Below are 25613 nucleotides of genomic sequence, written 5' to 3'. Positions count from 1 at the left end.
AATAATACTGGTGGAAGACTGGCTGGCTTACTTGCTTCAAGGCAATCTCTCGCCTTTGACTTGAGGATGCCGATGGAGCCATGGGTTGGTCGGTCAAAATTGTCGATGGAACTACGTCAACTGAAAGTTAACAGAGCGGGTTATAAGGCTGAAAGGGAGCAAATTCATTGGCAATGATGTTATAAAGATATGTTACCTTGAGGAGGGACAATGCTTGTCTGAATTGAAGAAACTACCGATGATATGATTGAACCTGCTGGGTCGATAGTTTGTTCGCCCACATCGACCGGTGTGTCTTCTGGTTGGGGTGCTTCTAGCTGAGGTTCTTCTTGCTGGGGTTCTTCCGCTTGTGGTACTTCTTGCGGTTGAGGAGGAGATGGTACTTGCCGAGTCTCTGTTTCTGGAGGAGAAGGAGAAGATTCCACCAGAATAGGGGATACCGGAGGAGGAGAAGGAGTTGCCACTTTCCGGCGCTTCGTTTGCGCTCTGGTACCTTTGGTGCCTTTTCTCTTCTGCTGGCTGGACTGGGGGGCATCGGCGTCTTTGCTTTTGATTCTTGCCGATGCACTGGTTTGCTGTTATAGAAAAAGGAATTTGTCAGTACCAATACAGCCGATGACAGAGTAAGATCGGTATAGGTGAGAAGGTTTAGCAGTGACCTTAAAAGCCTGCGCTAGAGCAGAAGCGGCTACCGATGGTGATGTCTGAGTTCTCCTAGTGGTGACTTTCTTGAGGCGTATACCCCGGTGCACGATAGCAGCCAGGGTAGGAGCTTTGTGGCCGATTGAGGAAACTGGGCCTGATGCAAACAAGTCAATTGGCTTGCCACTCCTGCTGACCGACGGAGGAGTGTCATCGACCTGAAAAGTCACACAAAGGGTCAGTTACCGATGGAAATAAGATTGAAAGAATTGAAACATCGGTTTGAAAGTACTTACGGCGTCATTGGGAACTTCGTATTCGGGGTCGATCATGTCGCGGTATGTAAGGGCCGATTTGCAGAATAGATGCTCCTTCCATTCTGCCCACCACTGCTTATATGCCTGAGTGATAAAGGCGGCTGGGACCCATTCTGATAGGTCTACATCGGTATCGGCACTTGATGGCAGCTGGGCTACTCGAATCCATTCAAGAAGACTGGTGATGGTTTTCTTGGGCTTTATCACATCGGCGTAACAGAGTGCAATCGGCAGCTGGCCGAAAGCTAATTGGCGAGCTAGTGCCGATGGATTATAGAACTCATAAGTCTGGAGAGATGTTTTCCCACTGCCAAAGAAATTCACCGGTATGGCTCTAGGGGTCACCAATGCCATCATTACTTCGTTGTCCTTGTCAAGAGCCTCGTTGAACGGGTTGAAAACCAGAGGGAACACGGTGTCTGGGTCATCATAAGCAAACCATGCTCGTTCATCTCTGGTCAAACCTTCATACAAGGATTGGAAGAATCGGCTGATCTGATCTGGATTACCCCCTGTACCTGGCAAAACTATGATGGCTTCACCAAAGTTTAAGGGAGGGCGTGTTGCCGATTCCTCTTCACCCAGCACATGGTTCTCGGCTATGTCTCTTGGAAAATGCTAAGTGAAAAGATTAAACTCCAGACGCTTGTGTAGATGGAGATTGAGCCACATGTTAATGAACCACCAAGGGCCTCCCAAGTTGCCGATAGACTGACCAAGTAAGAGCTTCCTAGTTACTTGGTGAAGGAGGTGGTAGGCTGCTCCAAGCAGGTATCGGCCGAGAGGAAATCGGCCGCCGTTGGCTAGATTTTCTGCTGCTGCTAGATAAACAGAAGTTGGTCCTGCCGATCGACCACAGAACACGAATTTGTCTAGCCACATGTTCAAGAAACAGGTCTGCTCTTTTGCGTTAACAGGGCCTGTTTTGCGGTATTTCTGGATATACCCTGACCAGCCGCCGATGGCGCGGGTTTCTACCTTAGCGCTGGGTTTAGTATCAAAGAAGTGGGTGCTATCGGCAGAGGAAATATCTAACCCGGTGAGCATAGCCACATCGGCAAGAGTAGGGGAAGCAGGGCCATGGCCAAAGACAAAGGCGTTGAGCGTGTCTGACCAGAAGTATGATGCAGCTATCAGCAGTGACTCGTTCCTATGCATATCGGCAATGGACAACCTAATGCATTGGGCTAGATTTCTCTCACCCCACTGAACTTCATTGGAGTTGCTGACCCTCAGGAACCAATCCTTCCATCCCACAGTAGGGCTGGGCCAGGAACGAAAAGCATCCTTCCATAGATCCAAAGAAAAATCCTCTGCCCTAAAAGGGATTCTGTTGGTTTCTGCATTTATGAGATCGGTTGGATCTAGATCCCCTAGTGGGCCAAGGCATTGGAGGTGTGGTTGATCGGTGGGGATGACAATTTTGTTAGCTGATTCCTAGTGGTTTTGGAGATAGAAAAGAAAAACAAAAAAAGGGGGGAAAAGAAAATGCTCAGTAAGACTGCGGATGAACAGGGATGCGAGAAAAAGTACGAGGGATAGTGCGAAGAACTGACCTCAGGGATGATGAAGTTGACGGCCATTTTGCCACGGAGGAGAAGCTTGAGAGTTTTGGAGTTGGTGAAGAAGGAGCCTCGTCGGAGATCTTGGAGCTTTTGGAACAGCGCCGCCGCCGGGAAGGTGAGGTTGGAGTTGTGGAATGATGTGATGGAGAAGGAGTACCCGAGAAGGAACTACTTATAGGATAAAACGGGCAGGGGCAAATCTGACTTATCTCTTTGCCGCATCCGAGAAATCCGAGGGTGCTTAGGTAGATATGGTAACTGTTTGCATGGTAATCAAGGGATTGTGCAGGAGATTTGACAGGAAGCGGTCATTATTCAGAGATATTTCACTGTGCGAGATCTCCTGGTCGGTCCATCGGCGGTGTCTTGTAACGGTTATATTGCCGATGGGCAAATAAAGTGGAGATAGCCGTTTGGGAAGATAAGGTACGAGCATCCTGGTCAGTCCATCGGCAAATCTTTGCAACGGTAATATTGCCGATACGCAACCAAAAAGGAAATATCCGTTTAGGAAGTTGAGGATTTCAAGGGGTTTACAAAAGAACAGGGTCAGAGTTGTTCAGATTGAGGTTGTCGGTTACCAGGTTAGGAGCATTAATTGCGGGAAAAGGCATCATTACTGCAGAGAATTTCAGAGCATTAACGATCTTATACTCTGAAATTGGGGGGCATGTGTTGACACCGTTTTTGGGCATGTGTCCATGTTTGGTAGAGTACAGGCCGGCAGAATAGGACGACGGTGTTTTGTCTACAGGGTGGTTGCCGATGAAGGAGAGATTGAACGTGACTAAGTCTGTAAATGATGATTTGTCTGTGCCGATGGCTACGACAAGGAAGTCTGCCGATGATTATAACAAGGGAGTCTATTGATGATACGGAGGGAGAGTCCGGGAGTTGCCGATTGGTTTGTGGAGATGTTCCGATTTGTCACGGGGGGATAGCTTTATGTTTTACTTAGTTATTTAAATCGTTTTGTATACGGATTCTATGTAATTTGGAATTCGAATTCTAGTCGTGTCTGGTTGTAACTTTTTGAGCAGGGTATAAATATAGACCCTAGGGCCTTGTAATGAGAATCAATCAATCAAACACACGTTTTTACTCATATTCCAACATCTACTTTTTCGACGACTTCGTCATACCTTTTTTTCCTTTTCATTACGAGTTCTTAGGAATTCGTCGACTTAAGCTCGGCGCGTTCTCAAGTTCCGCGTGAGTACCTCTTAGCCGTGACATCCGGGCGCATCGCTGTTGTCAGGACTAAAGTATTCGAGTTACCACCTTTGCCGATAGTAAGGTCAAATCGGCTGGCACGCCTTAACGTTTGAATCGGGTATTAGCCCTTTGTGTTTGCAGACCAGCTTTTGCACCAACAATAGGAAACAAATAGCACAAAATAGATGTCCCCAGCGACACTTATGCTGCAGCCATCGCCATGACCGCATCCTGGAGTTCTTCAACCCCCTCGCCTACCATGCGAAGCAGCGCCTCCTCAGCTTCACGCGCATCCTCCGTGCCGATGTTGAATATCTCCGTCATGGCGGCGATGACGTCCTGCGGTAGTGGCCCCTTGAACATGGAAATGTACTCCTGCAAAGCGGTTTCCACAGGTTCGAGCTCATCATGTATGAAACCAAGTTTCCTGCAGAGATTGCGTTGGGCACGTTGCATTTGGGTCATAGGACGGGCAGCTGCGAGGCGGGCGCTGCGGTGTACCGATGACATGTCGAAGGTGCGCTGGCGGCGGTTTCGGCACGACAGAGCCGCTGGAGGATTCGGAGCAGCTGGAGGCGTCACTACACACGTAGGCTGCTGAAGCACCGGCTCCAGCGGCTTACTGAAGAGGCCTGTGACTCCGGTGGCCAGTTCCTGACTACTTGCTGGTTCTCCACCGTACGCCTGTGTAGCAATATCATTGGCAACAGTGTCATGCAAGACAGTGGCTTCTCTGGGACCACACGGCCCACACATGACCACAGCAGAGTTCGATTGCATATTGAAATCAAGATTTGCATGATGCTCAGAGTCGCAGAGATGCACCGGGGAGGTTGGTTGTGGAACCTGGACTGTGGGAACTAGCTTGGCAGCTAGCTCCATACGCGCCAAGGCTTCTTCGACCTCAGCTATGGACTTGTCTTCCATTGTTGTTGAAGCTGGTAGCGCGTTGAGGATGCGGTCGAAGACGCTGCGTGCTGGAACTATGGCTTGGGGCGGGCGCTTGGACCAGGCTTCATTCACCGTCGCCTGTGTCGCCAGAGGCAGCAGCCCCAGCCCCTCCGCTAATGCACACGCTTTGTCGATGTAGTCGTTGAAAGTGCATCTAGCCCTTTGTGGGTTTTGGTGAATTGAATGACAACATGATTAAAGGTCTAATAAGTTTGCTAAGTGTTGAACAGGATATTGAGTCTATTGCACATACTTGTGGATTGTGTATTAACAAGTATGTTCAAGGCTCAACAAGCAGGCAAACTTGATGATATGCCACATAGTGTTGAAATGAAGGCCAAATTGTGTATTGTTGTATTAAAGGATTATGGAAACAATCTAGGTCAAGCAAAAGACAACAATGCAAATAAAATCTATGGAATGGCTTATATGCTGTGGGATATCATAACATCATGAGAAAGCAAGCATATTTGACAAATGGCAAAAGAGACATGAGTTGATGTTCTTGGATTGGTGTCTACAATGGCTTGCTTTTCATGAACAAGAAAAGCTTGATAGTGAACTAGGTTTGATCAAGCTAGAAGTATGAAGATCAATATTGAAGTGAGTATTGAGTGTCAAGCCAAAATAGAGAGGATATAAGGAACTGTGAATTGGCTTGATCATATTGATGCTGATCCATATATGTCTCTATGTGAGTCAAACTGAAGCTTGATTGATCTCAATATTTATATCTAGAAGATATTCAAGCAAGGATCACAATATTGAAGAAATGATTATTCAATGGATACTTAATGTGATATGACTTGAGTATGGCTTGATAAGGTGAAGATAGCAAGGAAAGGGCTTCGAGGGACTAAGCGGAGGTGAAGGGATAAGCGACGGCTTAAGGACCGAGGTACCATGGCTAAGGTGAAGAAGAGAGTACTTGCATTGAGTCGAGGAACTAATCAAGCTATGAGGAGTCATATTGTGTTGAGAATCAAATCTTTAGTAGAAGTGACTTGAAGCCATGGAGGTGAACTCATATGTGTTGAAATGGGTCAAGTCACATGCTCAAGGTGTGTTTGCTCAAGAAAAGGAGACAAAGTTGATTGCAACCCTTTATGGAGTAATATTGAGAAGAAATGGCATATGAAGACATTGAAGACTCAAGTGGTTAAATTGGTTATATTCTTTTGTTCTTGAGTATAGGTATGCCGTACTATCAAGGGGGATGCAATACGAATGATAGACAAGTCTCAAGTGCTCAAACTAACCGAACCCAAGTGCTAACATGAGAGAAAACACTTAGCACTGCACCTGCACTAGTTGATCTTGAAGCTTGTTCTCTACAGGGTTGGATAGCCCTTGAAACAAGCTTTCCGAAAAGTCCAAGATCACTGCAAACGGAGTTCGGAGTAAAAAGTTATGACTTTTTTCCGTAAGGTGACCTGTGCTGTTTTTACAAGGGCGGCAGTGCCGCACTTGATGGGCGGCAGTGCCGCACTTGATGGGCGGCAGTGCCGCCCTTGTACAGTCACAACGGCTAGTTTTCGAATCCTAACGGCTAGTTTGAGTGGAATGAGTATATATACCCATCTCACTGCTTCTGGTCGTGCTGCTGATGCTTCAGACTTTCTCAACCTTTGCAAAGCCTCTCCCCAACCCTCTCTTTGTGGGAGTGAAGTGCTTAGTGCACAATTAAGTGTTGGGGCTGTGTGATTAAGTGTTAGAGAGCATATTAGAGCAATCCTAACCTTGAGCACTTGCTAAGCTTCGTCGATCTTTGTTGTGCATTTGTTACTCTTGGAGGTAAATCCTCCTAGACGGCTAGGCGTCGTCCGGCGAGCTCCCGTGCTTGTGGTGAGCAGCGGGACAGTTTGTAAGACTCTCTTGCAGCTAGTGAAATCACCCCTCATCTCAAGAGTTCATTCTCTTGATTTGAGAACGAGGGCAAGGCAAGCCTTGGTGGCGAGCCAATCCTTTTGTGGATACCTCAACAACGTGGACTTAGGCAAGCCTTGGTGGCGAGCTGAACCACAGGATAAACACCGTGTCATATTGTGCTTGTTTTACATTCTTGCAAGTTTATATTGTTGTTGAGGTGCTTGTAAGGTTTGTGGCCGATCTACTTGATGGTACTTGTTCTGCTGCGTATAACTACTATTCAGTGACTAACATACTTGCAGGAAGCTGGGAAATTTACCTGATCTAAATTTCCTTGGTTGGATTTTGAATTGTACTAAGTTCCTCCTGCGCAGGCCGGCAGTGCCGCCCTCTAATCTGATAGTGTTTTGAGTTGAAACTTTGCAGATTTGTCATTGGATACCTCTAGTACTTCTTCACCAAGTTTGGGCTCATTTGGACACACGGTTGCAGGAAGGCAGTGCCGCCCTCAAAGGGAGGCAGTGCCGCCCTGAGTTTTAATTTCAGTTTGAGCAGAATTTTTTGGCAGGCCTATTCACCCCCCCTCTAGGCCTCCTCGGCGACATCAAGGTCCTTCCAGTCGTGCATGAGCGCTCATAGGGATGATGCCATTTTCTTGTTGCCATGGCCAGCAGTCCAGTCCGGGATGCGCTGCACAGCATCCTGAATGGCGAATGCTTGAGTTTTGAAGAGGCGCTGCAGGTCTGTCTCCTTAGTGACCTGCAAAGTGCTCACCTGAGGAAGCTCTGCAGGCAACTTTAACGGAGCCTGAGTATCGTCGTCGGCAGTCCGTTGTTGCCCGCCATATGTGTTGCCATGGCCCCAGACGCGGCGCGGAGGGGAGCGATCTCGCTCACGCTCGCGGTAGGGGCCATCCTTGGTGCGTTCACCCCAGGTAATGTTATTTGATGTTATAGACGATAGTATATTTTCCACAAATTTCAGTAAAATTAGGTAAGTTCGACTTTTAGACAAAATTCAATGATATGGTTTGAAAGGAGGCCAGAGTTGGTACGTCCTAGACAATGCATACATGGTTTTATACTTTTATGCCTCGTTTGGCACATCCCTGAATGACTTCGGCGCTTTCTATGCTGTGCCAAGGAGCAAGAGCTAGCGAATCAAAAAAATACCGGTTTACCTGCTTCTAATTCATTTTAAAAGAAGAGATAAAAAAATAGCTCCTTGCTATATTACATGAAAAACTTGAAGTGAAACTGATTGGAGCTCCACCGACGGGGTCATTTTGGTATGGCTCCAACTCCGACTTTGGCAATAGCTTCAACAATGAAGTCCAAGGAGTCCTACCGAGAAACTTTTTTTTTATAGATAAGAGTAGCGATGAAAACAGATCTGATACATATAGATATCACTAATGTTACATTTGTTTTTATATTTTTGTTCGGATTCGGATTCAAATACGGATATTGTCAATCATAGTGGATAAGACATAATTGGATATCGATATCATTAATATACGATTTGAGTATTCAGATACGGATACGGTATCGGACGTTGAATATCCCAGCTCGGATACGGATAGATTTGAACCCCTATTCGGTTTCAAATACGGTTGAAAAATAGACATACAGTTTTCATCCCTAGATAAGATGAGCGTTTATAGAGGAGCTACTTTTTGAGTCTGCTCTGACTTCCGAAGAGAGCACTAACTCCTGCGGAGGACATATTGGAGAAAGAGCCATGCCCAATAGAGCACTAACTCCTGCCGAGGACATATTGGAGAAAGAGCCATGCCCAATAGGGATAGAAAATGAAAATGGATATCCAAATTATTTTGGCATTCGTATTTGCTAAAACCTATAATATGGATATTTTTATTTGTATCCATTTTTGATGTGGATATTAAACAGATGTATTTAACTTTGTTTTTTCAGTACTTTTCTATTCAATCCTAGATCCATATTCAACAAAAATATAAAATATTTGATATGTATCTGTATCCATGAAGAACAAGGTATAATGAATTTTGTTTGGGGATGACCCTGGCGCAGCTCCTGCCCTGTTGCTTAATCCTTGTGCAGACCCGTCTAAGGGCACTCACAATGCAGACTCTATCATGGAGTCTAAAGTTATTTATTACCTCGAACAATGTGGATTTGGAATCTAAATAAGACTTGGAGTCTTATTTTTTTCTACCTCTTTCTTCAATAAATATGTTGCCACATCAGCAAAATACCATAAATAATATGTAATTAATTGTCTTGGACTCTGTGATATAGTCTTGCATTGGGAGTGCCCTAAGGCGAGTTTCAGTGGAGGTTTCACCAGGATGTTACGCACATTTATTATAGCGCTGTGTCAACAAAATTGCACTTTTTGCATGAAACAAAGAGGAGAGAGAAGAAAGTAGTTTCACTATGGTGAAACCCCGCGGGCGTTGTTTCCCACGCGGTGAAACGGGATGAAATTCCCAGTGAGGGCTAAATCGTTTCACGATCTTGCATGTGATCCAATCATTTTGCAGTAATTAAATGCTTTGTTTAGCCTTGGAAACAACAAAGTGAAATGCTTCACTGCTGGAGTTATTTCATAGATGGTTTCATTTCAATTTTGATGATGTGTTGGTATGTGAAACCGTGCAGTGACACTGTCCATTGAGACTGGCCTAACTGGCCTCGCGGCAGTCTGTCACCCTCACCGCAATGGTCCCCATTCTCCCTAGTTCATTGTTTTGCAGGTACTACATGATGAGGATGGTTATCATTGAGTGAAGGATTGCCGAGAGCGGCCTGAGGGAAATCCTCGCCCGTCAAAGCGCGGAGGTCTGCCCAATGCCATAGGGAGATGCTAGACTTGAATGCCTTAATGGGCCCGCCGCGCCCGTTGAAGATTTGGAGTAGTTGGCCAGAGCAGGAAGATTACAATTGTACCCTTAGATGCAGCTCTATGTGTATCTAGTGAGTGCCAACTCTAGTGTAATTTTACCTTGACCCCTAGTATGGTCTATAAATACTCAGGGCGCTCATAAAAAAAAGGACGGATCTTTTTTGGACAAATTAATGGGCATTTAATCCACGTCAGTTTTTTACTCTCTCTCACCACCCCTCTACCTTTGTTTACTAAGGGCCTGTTTAGATCCCAAATTTTTACGTTCTCAAACTTTTGGCTATAAACTTTACATTTTAAATAGGTGTTTACATGCTTCCCAAATTTTTTTGGTCTACAACACACAAGACACGGGCTCCTAAGCAAGTTTATACAGTTTTGGGGCTCCAAGATCCCAAATTCCAAATCTTTACAACCCAAGTTTTATAGGCCCCTGTTTAGATCCATTCTTCCAAAAATTGCTCATTTCTCCAAAAGTTTTGGCTATTTGTCTGCATCTAAACAGGGCCTAAATACCTATGGGAAACCCTTGTTACATGAAATAATTGAAGGAAAACTAATTGGAGCTCCAGACAGGGTCAGTTTGGTGTGGCTCCAACTCCGACTTTGGCAACAGCTTCAATAAAGAAGTCCAAGGAGCCCTACCAAGAAACTATTTTTTTGGTATAGATAAGTGGAGCCTTTAGACTATCTCTAACAATCATCACCCAAAATACAAGACTCATTTGTCCTTTAGGTAGCGCTACAGATAAAAGGTTTCATACCTATTTTTAGTCTTCTCCAACAACGAGACCTAAAAGACAACACTCTCTGCAAATGGGTCTCGAGGAGAGAGGATACCCAAATTTGGGTTATGCCTCTTCTGATACCCAAAATAGATCTTCTGTATGGATACTCCATTGTAGGCTATAGGTATTGTGTTGGAGACCTATTTTAGTTTTAGGTTTATGTTCGCAAATGAATCTCACACAGCCGAGCGAGTCTGCTCTGACTTCGGAAGAGGAGCACTAACTCCTGTGGAGGACATACCGGAGAAAGAGCTATGCCCAATAGGGATATAGAAAATGAAAATAGATATCCAAATTATTTTGGCATTCGTATTAGCTAAAACCTACAATATGGATATTTTTATTTGTATCGATTTTTAATGTGGATATTAAATAGATGTATTTAATTTTGTTTTTTAGTACTTTTCTCTATTCAATCCTAGATCCATATTCAACAAAAATATAAAATATATGATATTTATCTGTATCCAAGAAGAACAAGGTATAATGAATCTTGTTTGGGGGGATGACCCCGGCGCAGCTCCTGCCCTGTTGCTTAATCCCAATGAGAGCATCCAATCGTTTGGCAAATAGGCTTTGCATGTATTTACAAAAAAGTTCAAAAAACATCTATCCAATTGTTTGGCAATTGGGTTTTCTAATTTTATTAACTTGGTGTAATACCCGATTTTAAGGACAAAACCAGATATGCACCATATGTGAGTTTTAGAAGTCAAACCTCACATATAGCTACAAATAAGGGGTAATATCAAATGACAATGCATAAATATATAACATACTTAGTATAAAAGAGATAACCTTTGATAGCAAACAGCGGATAGACAACTTCCAACTTCGGGTATTAACTTCACTCTACAGGATCCAAACTGACTGGTTGATCACAAGCCTAAAATATCTCCTGAAGTGTGGGGGAAATAGCAAGAGTGAGTCCATGTCGAACTCCACAAGTATAGCAACTAGATTGTATAGCTCCCACAACCTCATGATCAATGTGACATAAGTAATGTAAAGCATTAAACAATAAACAATGAGTATATTTAACACACAAGAATCATCACCCTTAATGTAGATGTCCCCAAGGCCGCTCCTGACCGTGAGCTCGGCTAGTATACTAGTTTTTAACCCTCTGCAGAGGTTGCACATCTTTACCCATGAGTCATGATTTACCCTTTCGTCCGAGGTGATCAGCCTCTTAACCCACTTCCAAGGAAGGTCAGCAGGGATCACTATGAAGCCTTTCAAAAGTTCGTCTAACATGTTAGGGCCGCAAGGTTTCCTTTGCGCGCAGATATAGAGCCCCCCTTCCGATGGCACAATGACGCGCAGCCTATACACATACAGACAGAGGCCACACTATACCCAAAACGGTTCAGCCCCTCCGCCCTTTCGGGTAACCTCTAACAAGCTAGAAAAGGTCTTCATACTGAGCTAAAGCCAGAGCCATTATAGCCCTCATGGTTGCACTGTTGTCCCGGGTGATCACGTACAGATAAATCATCAAGTGGCTAAAAAGTCATTTTTATCATTTATTACTTAACATTAATCTAGTCACAGGATCATGGTCACAGAAATAAAATCCAAATGCTATACTTGCCTTAATCCAATTGCTTAGTTCCCACACCATCAGCTTTCGGTCACCATCTTTTGGTCTTCGGTGCCAACAAACAATTCTCGTCTACTCGTAGCAAGCACCACGCATAGAAAAACATACAAGCAACAAACAAAAGCAACTAAGAACAATACACCACACAGAGTAAACAAGTGTACTAATAGATAGCTAATGTTACAAGGTAACAAGTAACGCTAATAATAGAACTATCACTATAAATAGACGACTATCAAAAGATTTTTATATACAAAAGTAATTAATTAATTAAAGTCACGAAATTAAAAAGTTTCAAACTGAGTAAATAATTTTACTAACATGTAGAGCTCATGATTATGAACCTAACGCAATTTGAATGGGATAAAACGGTGTTCAAACGGAGAAGATATGGCCTAAACAAACTAGTGTATTTTCTTTGTATTTCTGGATTTGTTTTTCTAAAGAAAAACGGCAACAAAATTCATACACGTCATCACCGCATCATCATGACATCATGGAGCTAACAATGAGGGGAGGCTTCCTTGCCTGGCGACCTGGAAGTGTAGAGAAATCTCTTGACGAACTCACCTGCACCGATCGTAAATCGTCGTTAGAGCATCAGGTAGTCCTCATCAAAGCTGAACTGCGGCTCGAGCTTGCCCTCAGGATGTTCTTGAGCTTTGGCGGTGCTCTTCTGCAAGAACTCCCACCCCTGCTCCAGGTTGATCGTCTTCTGCTTGTGCATCGCCATCACTCCCCAGCTGCAGCCGGCTCGGCACGGCATGGTAGGCGCGTAGGGGTTCCACCGGAGAGGGCAACCGGATCAACTGCAGGGGGTAACGCCCGGAGACGTAGGCGTTGGCCTCGGCTTGGGCGGCGGCTTCCCCAAAGACAGGACGTGATGCTGAAAGAGATCGATGCCCTAGATGAACATGACGTATATATATACACGCTCCGTTTGGATCAAGTTCGACTAGGTTTACAATTTATTATTTTTGGAATATTTAATTTCATGGCTAAAAATAATTATTCTAGAGAATCTAGAATTACTATTTAGCTGCCGAAAATACTTCGAAAGCTCCAAAAATTCGAAGCAATAAATTCTCAGAGATATTATGTAACATGAAAAACCCAAATAAAGTATTTGGAGATCATGATAAGATAATTTGAAGTATCTAAGAATTAGATTATGCTCACGGAAAAAGGCCGGAAAAATTTTCTGAGAGGTTTGCAGAGATTGCTTGGTGGACAAGAAACTGAAAGGAGTGACGAGGTATGAAAGAAAAGATTTTGAGAGACTCTAAATGAAATATTGAGTTGAGAGACAAGAAATTTGATTGTAGAAAAAGATAAATATGTGCCGAAAAAGGAAGATCGATCTACTAAACGTATTTTAAATATTTTTCTTATTATCAACATACAAAGAACAACAAGAAAATATCACAACAAATCTTATGCATCTGCATGTATACACAACAATGTTGCTAAACCCTATGATGAATTTTAATTTAAAGAAAATTTTCATTTTACTATATTGTCATAAGCACAGAAATACAAAATAAATTATTTTAGCTTTATTTTCAAAGAAGCAAATTTAGGGTGTTACACTTGGCAAATAGAGGGGAAGAACTTGCATATATGCCAAGCCCCTCCGTGCTTGGCATCGTGTCCCTCACGCGAAATCTGTCGCCCTCGCCCATGGTCGCACGACTACTCCCTCCTCCCACCGCCAGATTTTTTTTGTCAAGTGATTAATGCAAAATCATTGGAGATTGTCTCTTTTCACCTTTGTCATATTTATTTGGGACTTGGCAAACTCCCTCATTTGCCAAATGAACTATGCAAAACGGTTGAGGATGCTCTGATGGCTTGCCTAACTAGCCTCGCGGTGGTCTGTGACCCTCGTCGTGATGGTCCCTATTCTCCTTAGTTGAAAGGTCCTAATATGGCTAGAGAAGGTGAATATCCTATTTAAAAATTCTACAAAGTACTAGAGCAAAGGGTTAGTATAACAAATGGCGTAATGCAATTTTGCTCTACCTCTACAAGAGATGAAAACCACCTATCAAAGCAAGTCTAGTTGCTATAATCTCTATGTTCAATCAATGACTAAGTCACTACTTACACTAGAGAGCTATCCAAAATTTCTATACAAGATAGTAAGCTACACTAGTTTATGGGAATGTAAAACAATGAGAGGTAATCTTTATACCGCCGTTTAGAGGGGATGAACCAATCATAAAAATAATATGAAATCTAATCATCAAGTGAAATCCAATGAGACAATCACAATAGAGACACAAGATTTTTCTTCCAAGGTTCACGTGCTTGCTGGCACGCTAGTTCCCGTTATGTCAATCAACACTTGATGGTTCAGCAGCTAAGATGTGTTACACGAACCTCATCCACACAATTGGACACCACAAGAACCAAACCACAAGTAAGGTAGCTCAATAACACGAGCAATTTACTAGAGTTACCTTTTGGCTTTCTGTCGCGAAAGGTACAAGCCCCCTCATAATCACCGAGAGCTGGCCACGAACAATCACCAACTCATACCAATCCTCTTCTATTGCTCCAAGCCATCAAGGTGGTGGCAACCACGAAGACTAACAAGAACTTCACAGCCACAATGATTCCCATGTGCCACTAGATGCAATCACTTATGCAAATGCACTTAAAATCACTCTCAATCTTACAAAATCAGGAATCTATGAAGGAGATGAGTGGGAGGTGTTTGCTTAGGCTCACAAGGATGTCAAGTATGTTAAAGTGCCAAGAGCATGAACCCCAGCCAGCCAAACACTAATCTTAAAAAAAAGTCGGCTAAATACTATTTATAAGACCCCAAAGAGTAGAGTTATTGGCTCTCTGTTCTCATAGAAAACAGGGCCACTAGATGCTCCAGTCGGATCGACCAGACGCAGACCCCAGCATTTGGTGCATGGATGCCTACCACGTGACATCTGCCTTTAACCGTTGTGCGTTAGATCTCAATGGTTAAGTTCACACTGGACGCTCTTCACAAGATGACAAGATGCAGACGCCTAGTGTCCGGTCGTTACTCAAAGAGGTTCTAGAACGTGATTTTTATCACTGGATAGGTCTTGTGCCTGGTGACCGGACTCGCGCCAGTGTCTAACTCCTTCAGCTCACACGTCTATGCCACGTTACACAGACTGGACGGTGAATAGTGTTTACACAATGTTTGGTTAGCAGCGTCCAACGCTATCAAGAAAGTGACCAGACATGCAGGTCTCTGCATCCGATGCTAAATCCTCAAAATAGAACTGACTGGACGCAGCCCCTACGTCCGTTGAGTGTTGCTCAGAGATACACTCCTGTGACTTCACCACCTTTTCAAATCTACCTCCGATGCAGTGGAAAATAGGCATTTCATTTCATAAAATGCCAAATCTCACCTCCCAAGCTTGGTGGGAGGGAGAGAGGATCCCAAACCCATCTCTACCCTTTAAACTCCACCTCCTTTGCAAATATGTCAACACCACCATGTGTATACCATCGTGCATGTGTGTTAGCATTTTCATAATCATTTTCTTTAAAGGAGTTAAGTTAGCTCACTAGGTTCTAAATGCATGCACATGAACAATGTCACCTAGTGGCACTCAATAGATCACTTAGCCAAAGAATCCCCCTCTTTATAGTACGGCTATTTAACCTAAGTGTGATCACACCCTCTATAGTGTCTTGTTCACCAAAACCGAAACCCTAAGCAATACCTTTGCCTTGATCTCCATAGAGTTTTGTTTTTCTCTTCCTTCTTTCTAAGTTCAACACTTGATCACCATGTGGTCATCACCACTATCACCATGCCTCTAGGCTCCACCACTTGGTATGTACTAACCTTATCTAATTCACACTCTTAGCATAGAAATTAGTACTTGAGTTTTATTAATTATCCAAAATTAAACTTGGGCTTCCACTAGTTCTCTGTTTTGTGGGCACTACATGGCGAGGATGGTTATCACGGAGTGAAGGATTGCCAAGGGTGGCGTGCCGGTGACACCTTGAGGGAAACCCTCACCAGTCAAAGTGTGGAGGTCTGCCCGATGCCATAGGGAAATGCTAGACTTGAAGGCCTTAATGGGCCCACCGCACCCGTTGAAGATTTGGAGTAGTTGGCTAGAGTTGGGAGATTAAAACTGTACCCTTGGATGCAGTTCTATGTGTATCTAGTAAGTGCCAACCGTAGTGTAATTTTACCTTGACCCCTGGTATAGTTTATAAATACACGGGGCGCTCGTTCAAGAAAGGGACGGATCTTTTTCGAACAAATTATTTAGCATTTAATCCACTTTAGTTTTCCACACTCTCTCTCTCTCTCTCCACCCCTCTCCCTTTGTTCATTTACTAAATACCTATGGGAAATCCTCGGCCTTTCCTGCATGGTCCTCCACGAGGGTGAGAGGCTAGGAGTAACCCCACAAATCTATTTAAAAGTTTCTCTCCATGACTATAGTGACTAATTTTTAAATTTAATATTATTATTATTAATGATGCATTGAAACTAATTAATAGTATATCTAGAAAGAACTTCTATTTAATTTTATTAATGATACATAAAGATTAAATTAGTTTGAATTCTTTTTATAATTTAGTTTAAACCTAATATATCTTTTGTTCTAAATTATTTATAATTTATAATTCCGTGATAAAATACTATATAAATAATGATTGGCTATCGGTGAACTTAGTTGTAAAATCCTGTTCATGTATGTTGAATTTAATTTAACAATATGCATTTTTAGTTAAATTGAGTAACTATCCAAATAGAATCCTAATTTGAGACATCCGTCTCTTATTTATATTCCAAAATATTCATAAACATGTTCAAATTTAAATTAAAATATGGTAAAAAATGATAGCCAAATTTGATTTCATGTGTCATCCTTAGGGGCTTTTTAGTTGGCGGAAATTTTAAATTTTGGCTACTGTAGTACTTTCATTTGTATTTGACAATTACTGTACAATCATTAACTAACTAAGCTTAAAAAATTCGTCTCGCAAATTATACAAATAGCTATTTTTATCTACATTTAATACTCCATATATATACCACAAGATTTGATGTAATAAAAAAATTTAAAATCTTTACAAAATTTTTGAGGAACTAAACAGCCCCTTACTATCGAAGAGGCACGTTCTCCACTCCACCTAGAAGCCGAGCTGGCGCCACCTTGTTACAAGACGACACGAAATTCTGGCCCAGTCCAAAGTCGACCGTTGGGTCCGCCTCCGCCCCGAAATCAAATCAAATCGCCCCTCCCACGCCACGAATCCATTCCACTTCCGCTTTTGACCGTTGCGTTGCATAATCTCCCTCCACAAAAACTCAAACGCTCCTCCCGCTCACGCCGCCGCTCTCCTCCCCAACGCACCAGCACCAGCGAGCGCGGCATTGAGAAGCAGCAGCAGTACAGGTTCACAGCAGAGCCACCCCGTCGAGGAGACGGACGCCGCGAGATGGTGTCCAGGACGCCCACCAAGGCGCCGCCGTCGCCCAAGCTCGGTACCGGCAGCGTCACCGTCACCCCGTCGAAGCCCTCCCCGACGCTGGTGGCGCGCCGCGGCCGTGCTCTCCGCCGCCGTGTTTCCCCCGCCACCGCCACCAAGCGCCGCCGCGGGAGCCCGCTCAAGTCGCTCGCGTCGGCGCCCGCCGCGGTCGCCGCCTCCTTCGACCGCTCCATCCGCACCTGCCGCCGCCGCCTCCTCAAGCTCTTCGCCCGCCTCGCCGTCCTTGGCAGCCCGCGCAAGCGCCGCGCTGCCGCCGCGGGGTTCCAGCGCCTCCGCTCCTCCTCGACTCCCCCTCCTCCTCCGCCGCTGCCTTCGCAGAACCCCGCGGTCCGCGCGCAGTCCGCGGCGCTCCCGCCGCCGCCGTCACCGGGGAGGCGGACGCTGTTCCTGGACCTCGACGAGACGCTCATCCACTCCCAGACGGACCCACCGCCGTCGCGGTTCGACTTCACCGTGCGCCCCGTCATCGGTGGCCACGCGGTCACCTTCTACGTCGTCAAGCGCCCGGGCGTGGAGGCGTTCCTCCGCGCGGCGGCCGAGATCTTCGACGTCGTCGTCTTCACCGCGGGGCTCCAGGAGTACGCCTCCCTCGTGCTCGACCGCCTGGATCCTGACGGGGAGGTGTTCGCGCACCGCCTCTACCGCGGCGCCTGCCGCGACGCCGGTGACGGCAGGCTCGTCAAGGATCTCGCCGCCACCGGCCGGGCCCTGGACCGCGCTGTCATCGTCGACGACAATCCCAATGCGTACGCTCTGCAGCCGGAGAACGCCGTCCCGGTGGCGCCGTTCGTGGATGATGACAACGATCAGGAGCTGCAGAGGGTGATGGCGTTCTTGGACGTTGCCGCGGGGTACGAAGACACCCGGGAGGCCATCAGATACTACAAGGATCTCGTCATGGCGAACTGAGCCGCTGTCCTGCCACCCGGGAGGCCATCGGATACTACAAGGATCTCTTCTTGAAGCAGTTTCAGGTTTAAAAGTTGGTACATTTTGGCAGATTTATCTACTGGTTAGTCGGAAAGAGAGAGGTTGCAGCAGAACAGGAGATGTGTTAAAGCTTTGACTTTTCAGGATCTTCCTGAATTTCAATGCGAGTTTTATGATGTAACTGAAACCAAATTGAATTGTTACAGTAGAATGTTGAAATCACCGATTACAAACTTATTTTTGTTTTGGATGGTGATGAGCATTCTGAGGCAGTTTTAGGGAGTCAGATGGTGATGAGCATCCAAGTTTCAGAGTCTTCCTGAATTTATCTATGCTGCTGAAATCAAATTGAAATTGTAGTATCTGCAGATGCTTTGAAACTATGGCGTTATAAGAATTTTGTCATTCGGTGTCCCTTATGGGAACAAACATTTTGGGGAACGAGGATTATAGGAGAAGAGAATATGAGATGATGTCCAACATTCAGGAAATTTCCTCAATTGGGGCCAAGCATGTCGCTGAAATCAAAATATGTAATTGTAGTCTGTGGAATGCTTTGAAGCTATGGAATTACAAGCACAGGGATATGTCTCCATATCTCTCGTGCACAATTTCCAACTAATTACTATCTTTTTGTTTCTTTCCCACATGATGCAAATTGATAGCTAGTTTCTAGGTATAAAAGAAAGGATGGACAAACAAACTGTAGATGCAAACAAGCGTTTTGGTCGAATAGACAAACAACTGTCAAACTGATACCAAAACTATTTGAAACTATTCTGATCATCTGTGTTCACTCCTACAATTTGGAACGCGACGGAGCACGCCCAGCTACTCCACGTTAGCGAAATTTTTTTACATCGTCCCATCCCAGATTCAACGGGGAGATTGGCCTCGGGCTCCTGTTATCGGTGCTCTCGAAGCATGGCCGTGTCCAGTGCGCTGCTCGGCCAGAGGGTCTGTCTGCTCCCGTACAGTTACCAGCCAATAGAGTGTTTCCAGCGACGTGCTGCACTGCTACTCCAAATAAAAAAAAGGGGCTGCCAAAAAAGGGGAAGGAGAACGGTCTTCTCTGCTCGCAGTTCCACGCTAGTCACCTCCTCCTGCTCCGTCTCCACATTGCTCTCTCTGTCGCCGTACTCTAGGCCCTGGGCGTTCCATGTCGTCTCTCACTGTCGCTGTGCGTGCATTCGCCGGTTCCTCTGTCTCACCGTCCACGGAGGGAGGAGCCCGGGCATGGCTAGGCGAGGCCGCACGCCGGCGCCGGCGCCTTCGCTGCTCCTGCCCTCGCCCCACCCCCGTCTCTCCTTCTAGATATGGCGGCGCAGCGGAAGGGCTCCAGCACGGCCTTCTTCGCGATCCTCATCGCCTCCGTCAAACATAGGGTCATGGTCGTCCTCGACTACCTTGCCGCAGTCTTCGCACCGAGGTTCGTTCCTCCTCGATCTCCATCTCAGTCTTGGTCTACTGTTTGATCTAGGTCTTCTCTTTTCTCAGATCGAGGCGGTGGAGGACGCCCAGTAAATTCAGATGTGTAGCAATGAACTCAATATGACCTGGGTTACTGTTGCAAAAAATTATTTTTTTGCTATATTATTTTGTCAGCGCTTAATTTTCAGAACTTTGTAGGACACGGTGTCTTCAGAATGAGAGGATCCTTTCTTGGATTTATCTTCTTCATTGAGAAGAGGTATAATTGCTCCTCTTCCCCATTTTTATTTATTCTCATAAGGACTGCAATACTTTGAGGGATTTTAGTTTGTCATTTCTATACATTCTTACGCTTATTTGCAGTGTCTCAGTTTCTACTGGACATCATTTATTTGATTTAATTGGAACATCAAATCCTGCAAATTGAGAATGTTGCTTATTTTCTCCTAATTGTGCAGGTCATCAGCCAATTGAAGGGCTCATTAAATCTTTAGTAGAGTCTTGGGGTCTTGTGGTATGATAGATCCTGTCTCTTATCCTGCCACCTCCTCAAACTATTATTGAGTTTGCCGCTGGGCCAATAAAAAAATCTTGGTGGTTCCAAAACAGCTCTTATTTTTCTTCTCTTCTCTTCAGACTAGGCGCTCTTTGCAAAATGTTTTTTTACTATAATTGCTGAGGGTGTATTATGGGTCCTGAAGTTATATGATTATGAGAGTTCTTTGTAGTTCAGTTAAAACTTTAGGATACAAATAGCACAGTTAAACCTTGCATAGGATACCTAAGTAGACTATGTCACACAAAGGAAGTACTCCATCATGTTCATTCAGACGTGTCTGAATATCACCATCACATCGCTGTAAAATTCTAAGACCTGCCAGCACAGCTGTATGCCTGTAGTTATTTTGATGATTTCCACGCCTACTATTGTTATCAAGAGTTTGTGAAGGCTGGTAACTTCTAAATGGTCGCTGAATTTTTGTATCTGCAACCTGATAAAAAGATATAGGTAGAAACTGATATTTGTCAGGATATAAAAGATTTTGCTACTTCTTGCGTAGATGCTTACTACACATTTTACCTTAAATTTATTATATATCGACTGCTACAAATTCCAGGAATTAGGAAGACTACATGTGAATTTAGTTTTCATTACCCCATTCTCAAATTTGCTTCTTATTCATGAAGCTTTGCATGTATCAAACCATCCTGAACTTCACTGTGACCTGTACTCACGTTTCTCAGTCTATGCTTAAATACACAATAGATCAGGTCTAGCTGCAGGCATATATGGCGGAGTGAGTTCATATTCATGTTTAATGAATTCTTCTATACAGTTTCCATTTCTTATACCAAGTGAAAATTGAGGTGTATGATTTATATTGTTTTCCAAGCAAGAAACACAGGTTACAACTCTGGGCTACTGAAATATGCAACTTATCACCTATTTGCACTTTTATCTAATAACTCATTAAATATTTGGACTTCAAATTTCATCGTGTAAATGAAACATGCAAGGTTTGAGATCACACAAATCAGCATGTCACTAAAATAGCTTCCTGAAAAAGAAATCTGAGCCCCCAAAAGTGTCAGAATACATTATTTGAAGTGTTTACTGCAGCATGTCCAGGCCACGTAGGTAGGGGCGAAGCTACGTTGAAGACTGTGGGTGCCCAACAAAATTTGAAAAATCACCATTACGAGGAGACTTTCATCATGGTTATAGATTAAATTTTCATAACTATAAGAGAAAGGCACCCCCCCCCCTCTAATTTGCTCTAGCTTCGCCCTTGCACATAGGGTATTTGTACCACTTAGTTCAGTTACTATTACAAGCAAGCTTAGGCTTTCTGGTTAATTTCACAGTTAGTTTACCTCGGTTATGATTTTATATTAGTCTGTTGTGCCAATCATGAACATTTACTTATAAATTTTGGGTTTGTGCAAAAATCTTGATTGTGCATTTATTTGTAATTTCCTTGATAGTTGAACTGGCAAATGATTTCATCAGCGCAAGATCTACCTGGTGAATGGTGATGGAGTGCTGGTTGAGAAAGCTCACCTCCGTCTCCATCTCGAAGACATGCGATTTGTAGATTGACGCATACACTCCTATATGTATTTTCCCTACCTACTATTTTAGCGATTACTCTTCATGTAGGGTTAAGTGTGCCTACGAGTGCCCTACCCAGATCTGCCAATAGATTTTTTTTCAACCTGTCCATACTAATGTTGCATGTATTGCTATTGTTTTCTTCATGTTCGGTAATTCCTTCTTGGCTTTAACTATTTTGTGTATGTGCCCTACTTTTGAAGTTGGATATGTTGGACGCTGGTGCACAGACTGCCTAGCTTGGTACTTCTCTTGTATTTCTTCTATTTACTCAATAATCAAAATTAAAGCTCCTTATACTAGCCCATTTTGTTTGCAGCCTCAACTTCCAGTCAGCGAAGCCTGATTTATGTGCTCCTTTGGGTGCACTCAGCAAGCGGTATTCACAGAGATGGAGTCATCAAACAATTTCTGAAAATGATTTTCTGTTTTGGTGACAACCTTATTCTCACCCTTTCCTTCATGCCCCCTTCATGTGTACCTCACATTTTGTGCCTATTTTATATTCACCGTCCCTACCTTATTGTCGTGCCCATTTTTTGGTCCCTGCCGCTTTGCTTTCACAAGAAACCTTTATTTAGTTTCGTAAGAAAGATGTATGAGGTCAGGTGACATATACATGGATAGTTGCAGGCCAGAAAAATATATTTATTTCCATTGTTGTACTCTAATTTTAAGTTCCTGTCCGTATGTATTGCAATTTATGCTTGGAGTTCTATATAGACAACTCAAATTAATGCCCATCTTTATATTGGCTAATTATACCATCTTGTCTTGCAATTTTTTGGTTCCTAGGTTTTTGCTTCTGTGGGGAAGTTTTGTTTAGTTTGATAACAAAGATATATAGGGTCCAGGTGGTGTGTATGTGTGTGTGCATAATTGCAACCAGAAACCTATATTTATTTTGATTGTTACAGTGACAATGCATAACAAAACAGTGACTATGTGTAGTCATAGACGCCTTTTGGATCAGCAAAGGGCCCATATATAGGGCCAATATATTTGTTATCTTTTGCTTAATTATAGTTCAAGGTGTTCACAGACAAAATGAAACCAAGAAATAGTTACATGACTGCAAATTCAAAACTCAATAGCTGCGTATTTTTTGCACAAAACAACAATTCACTTGACTGATACTATGTACCCTTGCGGGGAAGTTACCCAATTTTGTTTACTGTGGCACATATATGTTTCATTATTCAGTCTTCTCTGTTTAAAACTAATCCAAAATGCAAACCCGCTACTCGACCCATTCTTATTCCACCATACAACTATCTTTTGAATGCCCCCTTTCTTACTGTAAATTTACCAACTTATTTAGCTAAAGAACCAATTTAGTCATTATCCCAAAGTTCTTGGCTGTACATTTGTGAAAAAAAGGATAAAAGGTAAATAGTTACATCAACAAAGACCAAGGAAGAAATGAGCAACTGATAATACTCTTAGCTCTCTACATCTGTTTACCAAGCACCAACCATTCTTCCCTATCCTACCTGATTTAATAGAAACCACACTGGTATCATCTATTATTTTTTAACTGATTGCCTTTGCTGCTCCACAGAATGACAACATAGAACAAGATGGCTGCTTCAACGTTTGGCGAAATGCACGAGGTTATATTTATCATGCCATGATTGCCTTGCCATCTCAATTCTATGTGCATAGCAACAGTTTCTGAGAAACACACATCAACATGTTTAGGAACTTTCATCGTGTCACTCCTCTACTCATTATGTTGTTCAATTATGCTTTGTCTACTATGCCTTGGTAATATCAACAGCTGTCTGATTCAATATATATTTTTCAAATGTCAATTTACCATCTACATCTATACCTACACATATAACATTATATTGCTTGCAAGCAAACTTCAATAGAAACTTACTGATCGCGCGCAGGGGCGCGCGTTTCCTACTAGTTTTTTCTAATTGTGCAGACAAGTCAGACATTGTAATCCAGTGCTAATCTTGCACTCCAACGAGCTAAGAAGAATCATCTTAATCTTGCACTCCAATGAGCTAAGAAGAATCATCTTAATCCGTTTTTTTCTGTACCCCCTAAGTACACCCTGGTAGAATGTCAAACATTTTAATTTCTATTGCCCATATGAGAAACTGTTGCAGAAATTTGTTCTCAAACTAAAATATTGTCCCTGAATTGATTAGTCCTAGAGACTAACTAGGATCATTTTGATCCCATAGAAGTGCAAACCCCCGTTCCCACCAAAATCAAAAGAGGTTCCAGAATCACCAGCATTTAGGGATGTCTCCTTTTTATTCATCCATATTATTTTGATGATGATCTAATATTCCCAAACTATAGAGGTGCCTCAAACTTTCTTGTACGAAAATAGGAGCCTAAAAAGGGAAGTTTTGTCAATGAGCATGAAAGTTTCATTCTAGAAGAGCCACAAGCTCCATATTTACATGAGAAGTTTCCATAGTCAATACGAGTAATTCACTATGATAATGCACATATGAGATGTATCAAAAGTTTTATTTCAAAAAGGTTATAAGAACAGCATACCCTTTTGTTTTGAATAAACAAAATTGTTCCATGAGTTAGAGGATCTTTTAAGCTAAAAATGCTCCTTTGGTTGGTGTAACGCTTACACTGATTGAACTGTTTGTCTAGCAATTGTTGTGAATCTACTACCACAAAGAACATAGATAAAAGAACTTTCTGACAGGAGGCTGGAGCCAAATCGGCTGAACCCATTTAAGTTGGGTAACAAAACCTATCCACTAATATATGTTGGAATATGATCCGAATTATAACGTGAGTCCTACGGGGACGCCTAGAGAACCCATGGTGGTTATGTTTATTAGTAGATTTGTTTCCGTATTTGACTGCAGTCAGTCCGTCCTATAAATACATCTTGTAAGCCGTTCTAAAGACTCTCGTCATATAGTGAAGATCGCCAATTGGCGCCCGTGGTTTTTTTCCACGAGAGTTTACCACATATCTGTGTCTCGTGTTCGATCTATTATTGCTTTAGTTTCTAACAATATAGGCCCATGCAATGCACCAAACAAAGAGAGAGGAAATGTGACACAATGAATGACACTAAGTGGATGGAGATTGGGGATTGATTGACCATACATAGGCTGGCCGACCCCACCCCTACTGCTCCAAGTATTCACCCACATGTGATGTATTTGAAAATTCTCCACTCGTCCCTTATGAATTACTCCTTCCGGTCCTCTATATCTGGCGCCTACCTGTTTTTTTTGGTTTGGCCATAATATCTAGCGGACTAGAATACCGAGAGAGAATTAATTACGGAGCAGGTTAAACGAAGCGTTCTCGGCAACAAAGTCTTGTGCGTGCGTCCCAGCTTGGCAACCAAAACGTTGCATCTGTCCTAGCTCGATTGCATGCTGACCAATAGACTTCTCAAGACTAGGCCGCTGTTACTCGCAGTTAATACCCTTCTTGGTCTCTGGAATTAGCTCGCCCATGCCAGATATAGAGGACCGGAAACATCCATAAAACTCGATGAAACCAATCTTGGGAGATTATTTGAGCACAACTTTGACTCGACACATTAGCTTGCGTAAGTTTTATTCTTTGACTACTACTCAATTTTGTGAGACTGTTCTCAGATAGGAAGATATTACCTAAATTGTTAAAAGATGAACACAACAAGATAGAAGTATTTCCTTCTTGAGTAAGTATTACTTGGAGAATTTTTTTTAGGCTAAGCTTTAAAACCCTCAGCTTCACATCTCCTAATGGTTTACATGTCCTATCAAAGCCAAATATGTTACACGATAAAACCCATAC

At 43.3% G+C, this 25613-nt stretch overlaps 1 protein-coding gene and 1 long non-coding RNA gene across 5 annotated transcripts; both read left to right on the top strand.

Annotated features, from left to right (window-relative positions):
- LOC8065925 (CTD small phosphatase-like protein) lies at window positions 17132–18680 on the top strand. Its single transcript, XM_002440730.2, has one exon. The coding sequence runs from the start codon at window positions 17303–17305 to the stop codon at window positions 18260–18262; it is 960 nt and encodes a 319-aa protein (XP_002440775.1). The 5' UTR covers window positions 17132–17302; the 3' UTR covers window positions 18263–18680.
- On the top strand, window positions 19344–23641 carry LOC110430127. 4 transcript variants are annotated; one of them, XR_002447370.1, is made up of 6 exons: window positions 19344–19712; window positions 19764–19973; window positions 20173–20228; window positions 21701–22070; window positions 22147–22260; window positions 23389–23641. It is a non-coding gene; the product is annotated as an uncharacterized LOC110430127 (long non-coding RNA). The 4 variants fall into 4 exon arrangements; XR_002447371.1 differs by having other exon boundaries at window positions 19913–19973; window positions 20173–22070; XR_002447369.1 differs by having other exon boundaries at window positions 19781–19973; window positions 20173–22070.

This window comes from Sorghum bicolor, chromosome 9 (genome assembly GCF_000003195.3).
Source record: "Sorghum bicolor cultivar BTx623 chromosome 9, Sorghum_bicolor_NCBIv3, whole genome shotgun sequence".
Lineage (NCBI taxonomy): Eukaryota > Viridiplantae > Streptophyta > Magnoliopsida > Poales > Poaceae > Sorghum > Sorghum bicolor.
The sequence above is the reverse complement of the archived record's forward strand: the minus strand, read 5'-3'. Positions and strand labels throughout refer to the sequence as shown.

Bases quoted from the DNA above. Each gene is read 5' to 3' on its own strand.
- LOC8065925 (XM_002440730.2), top strand. From the start codon at position 17,303: ATGGTGTCCAGGACGCCCACCAAGGCGCCGCCGTCGCCCAAGCTCGGT.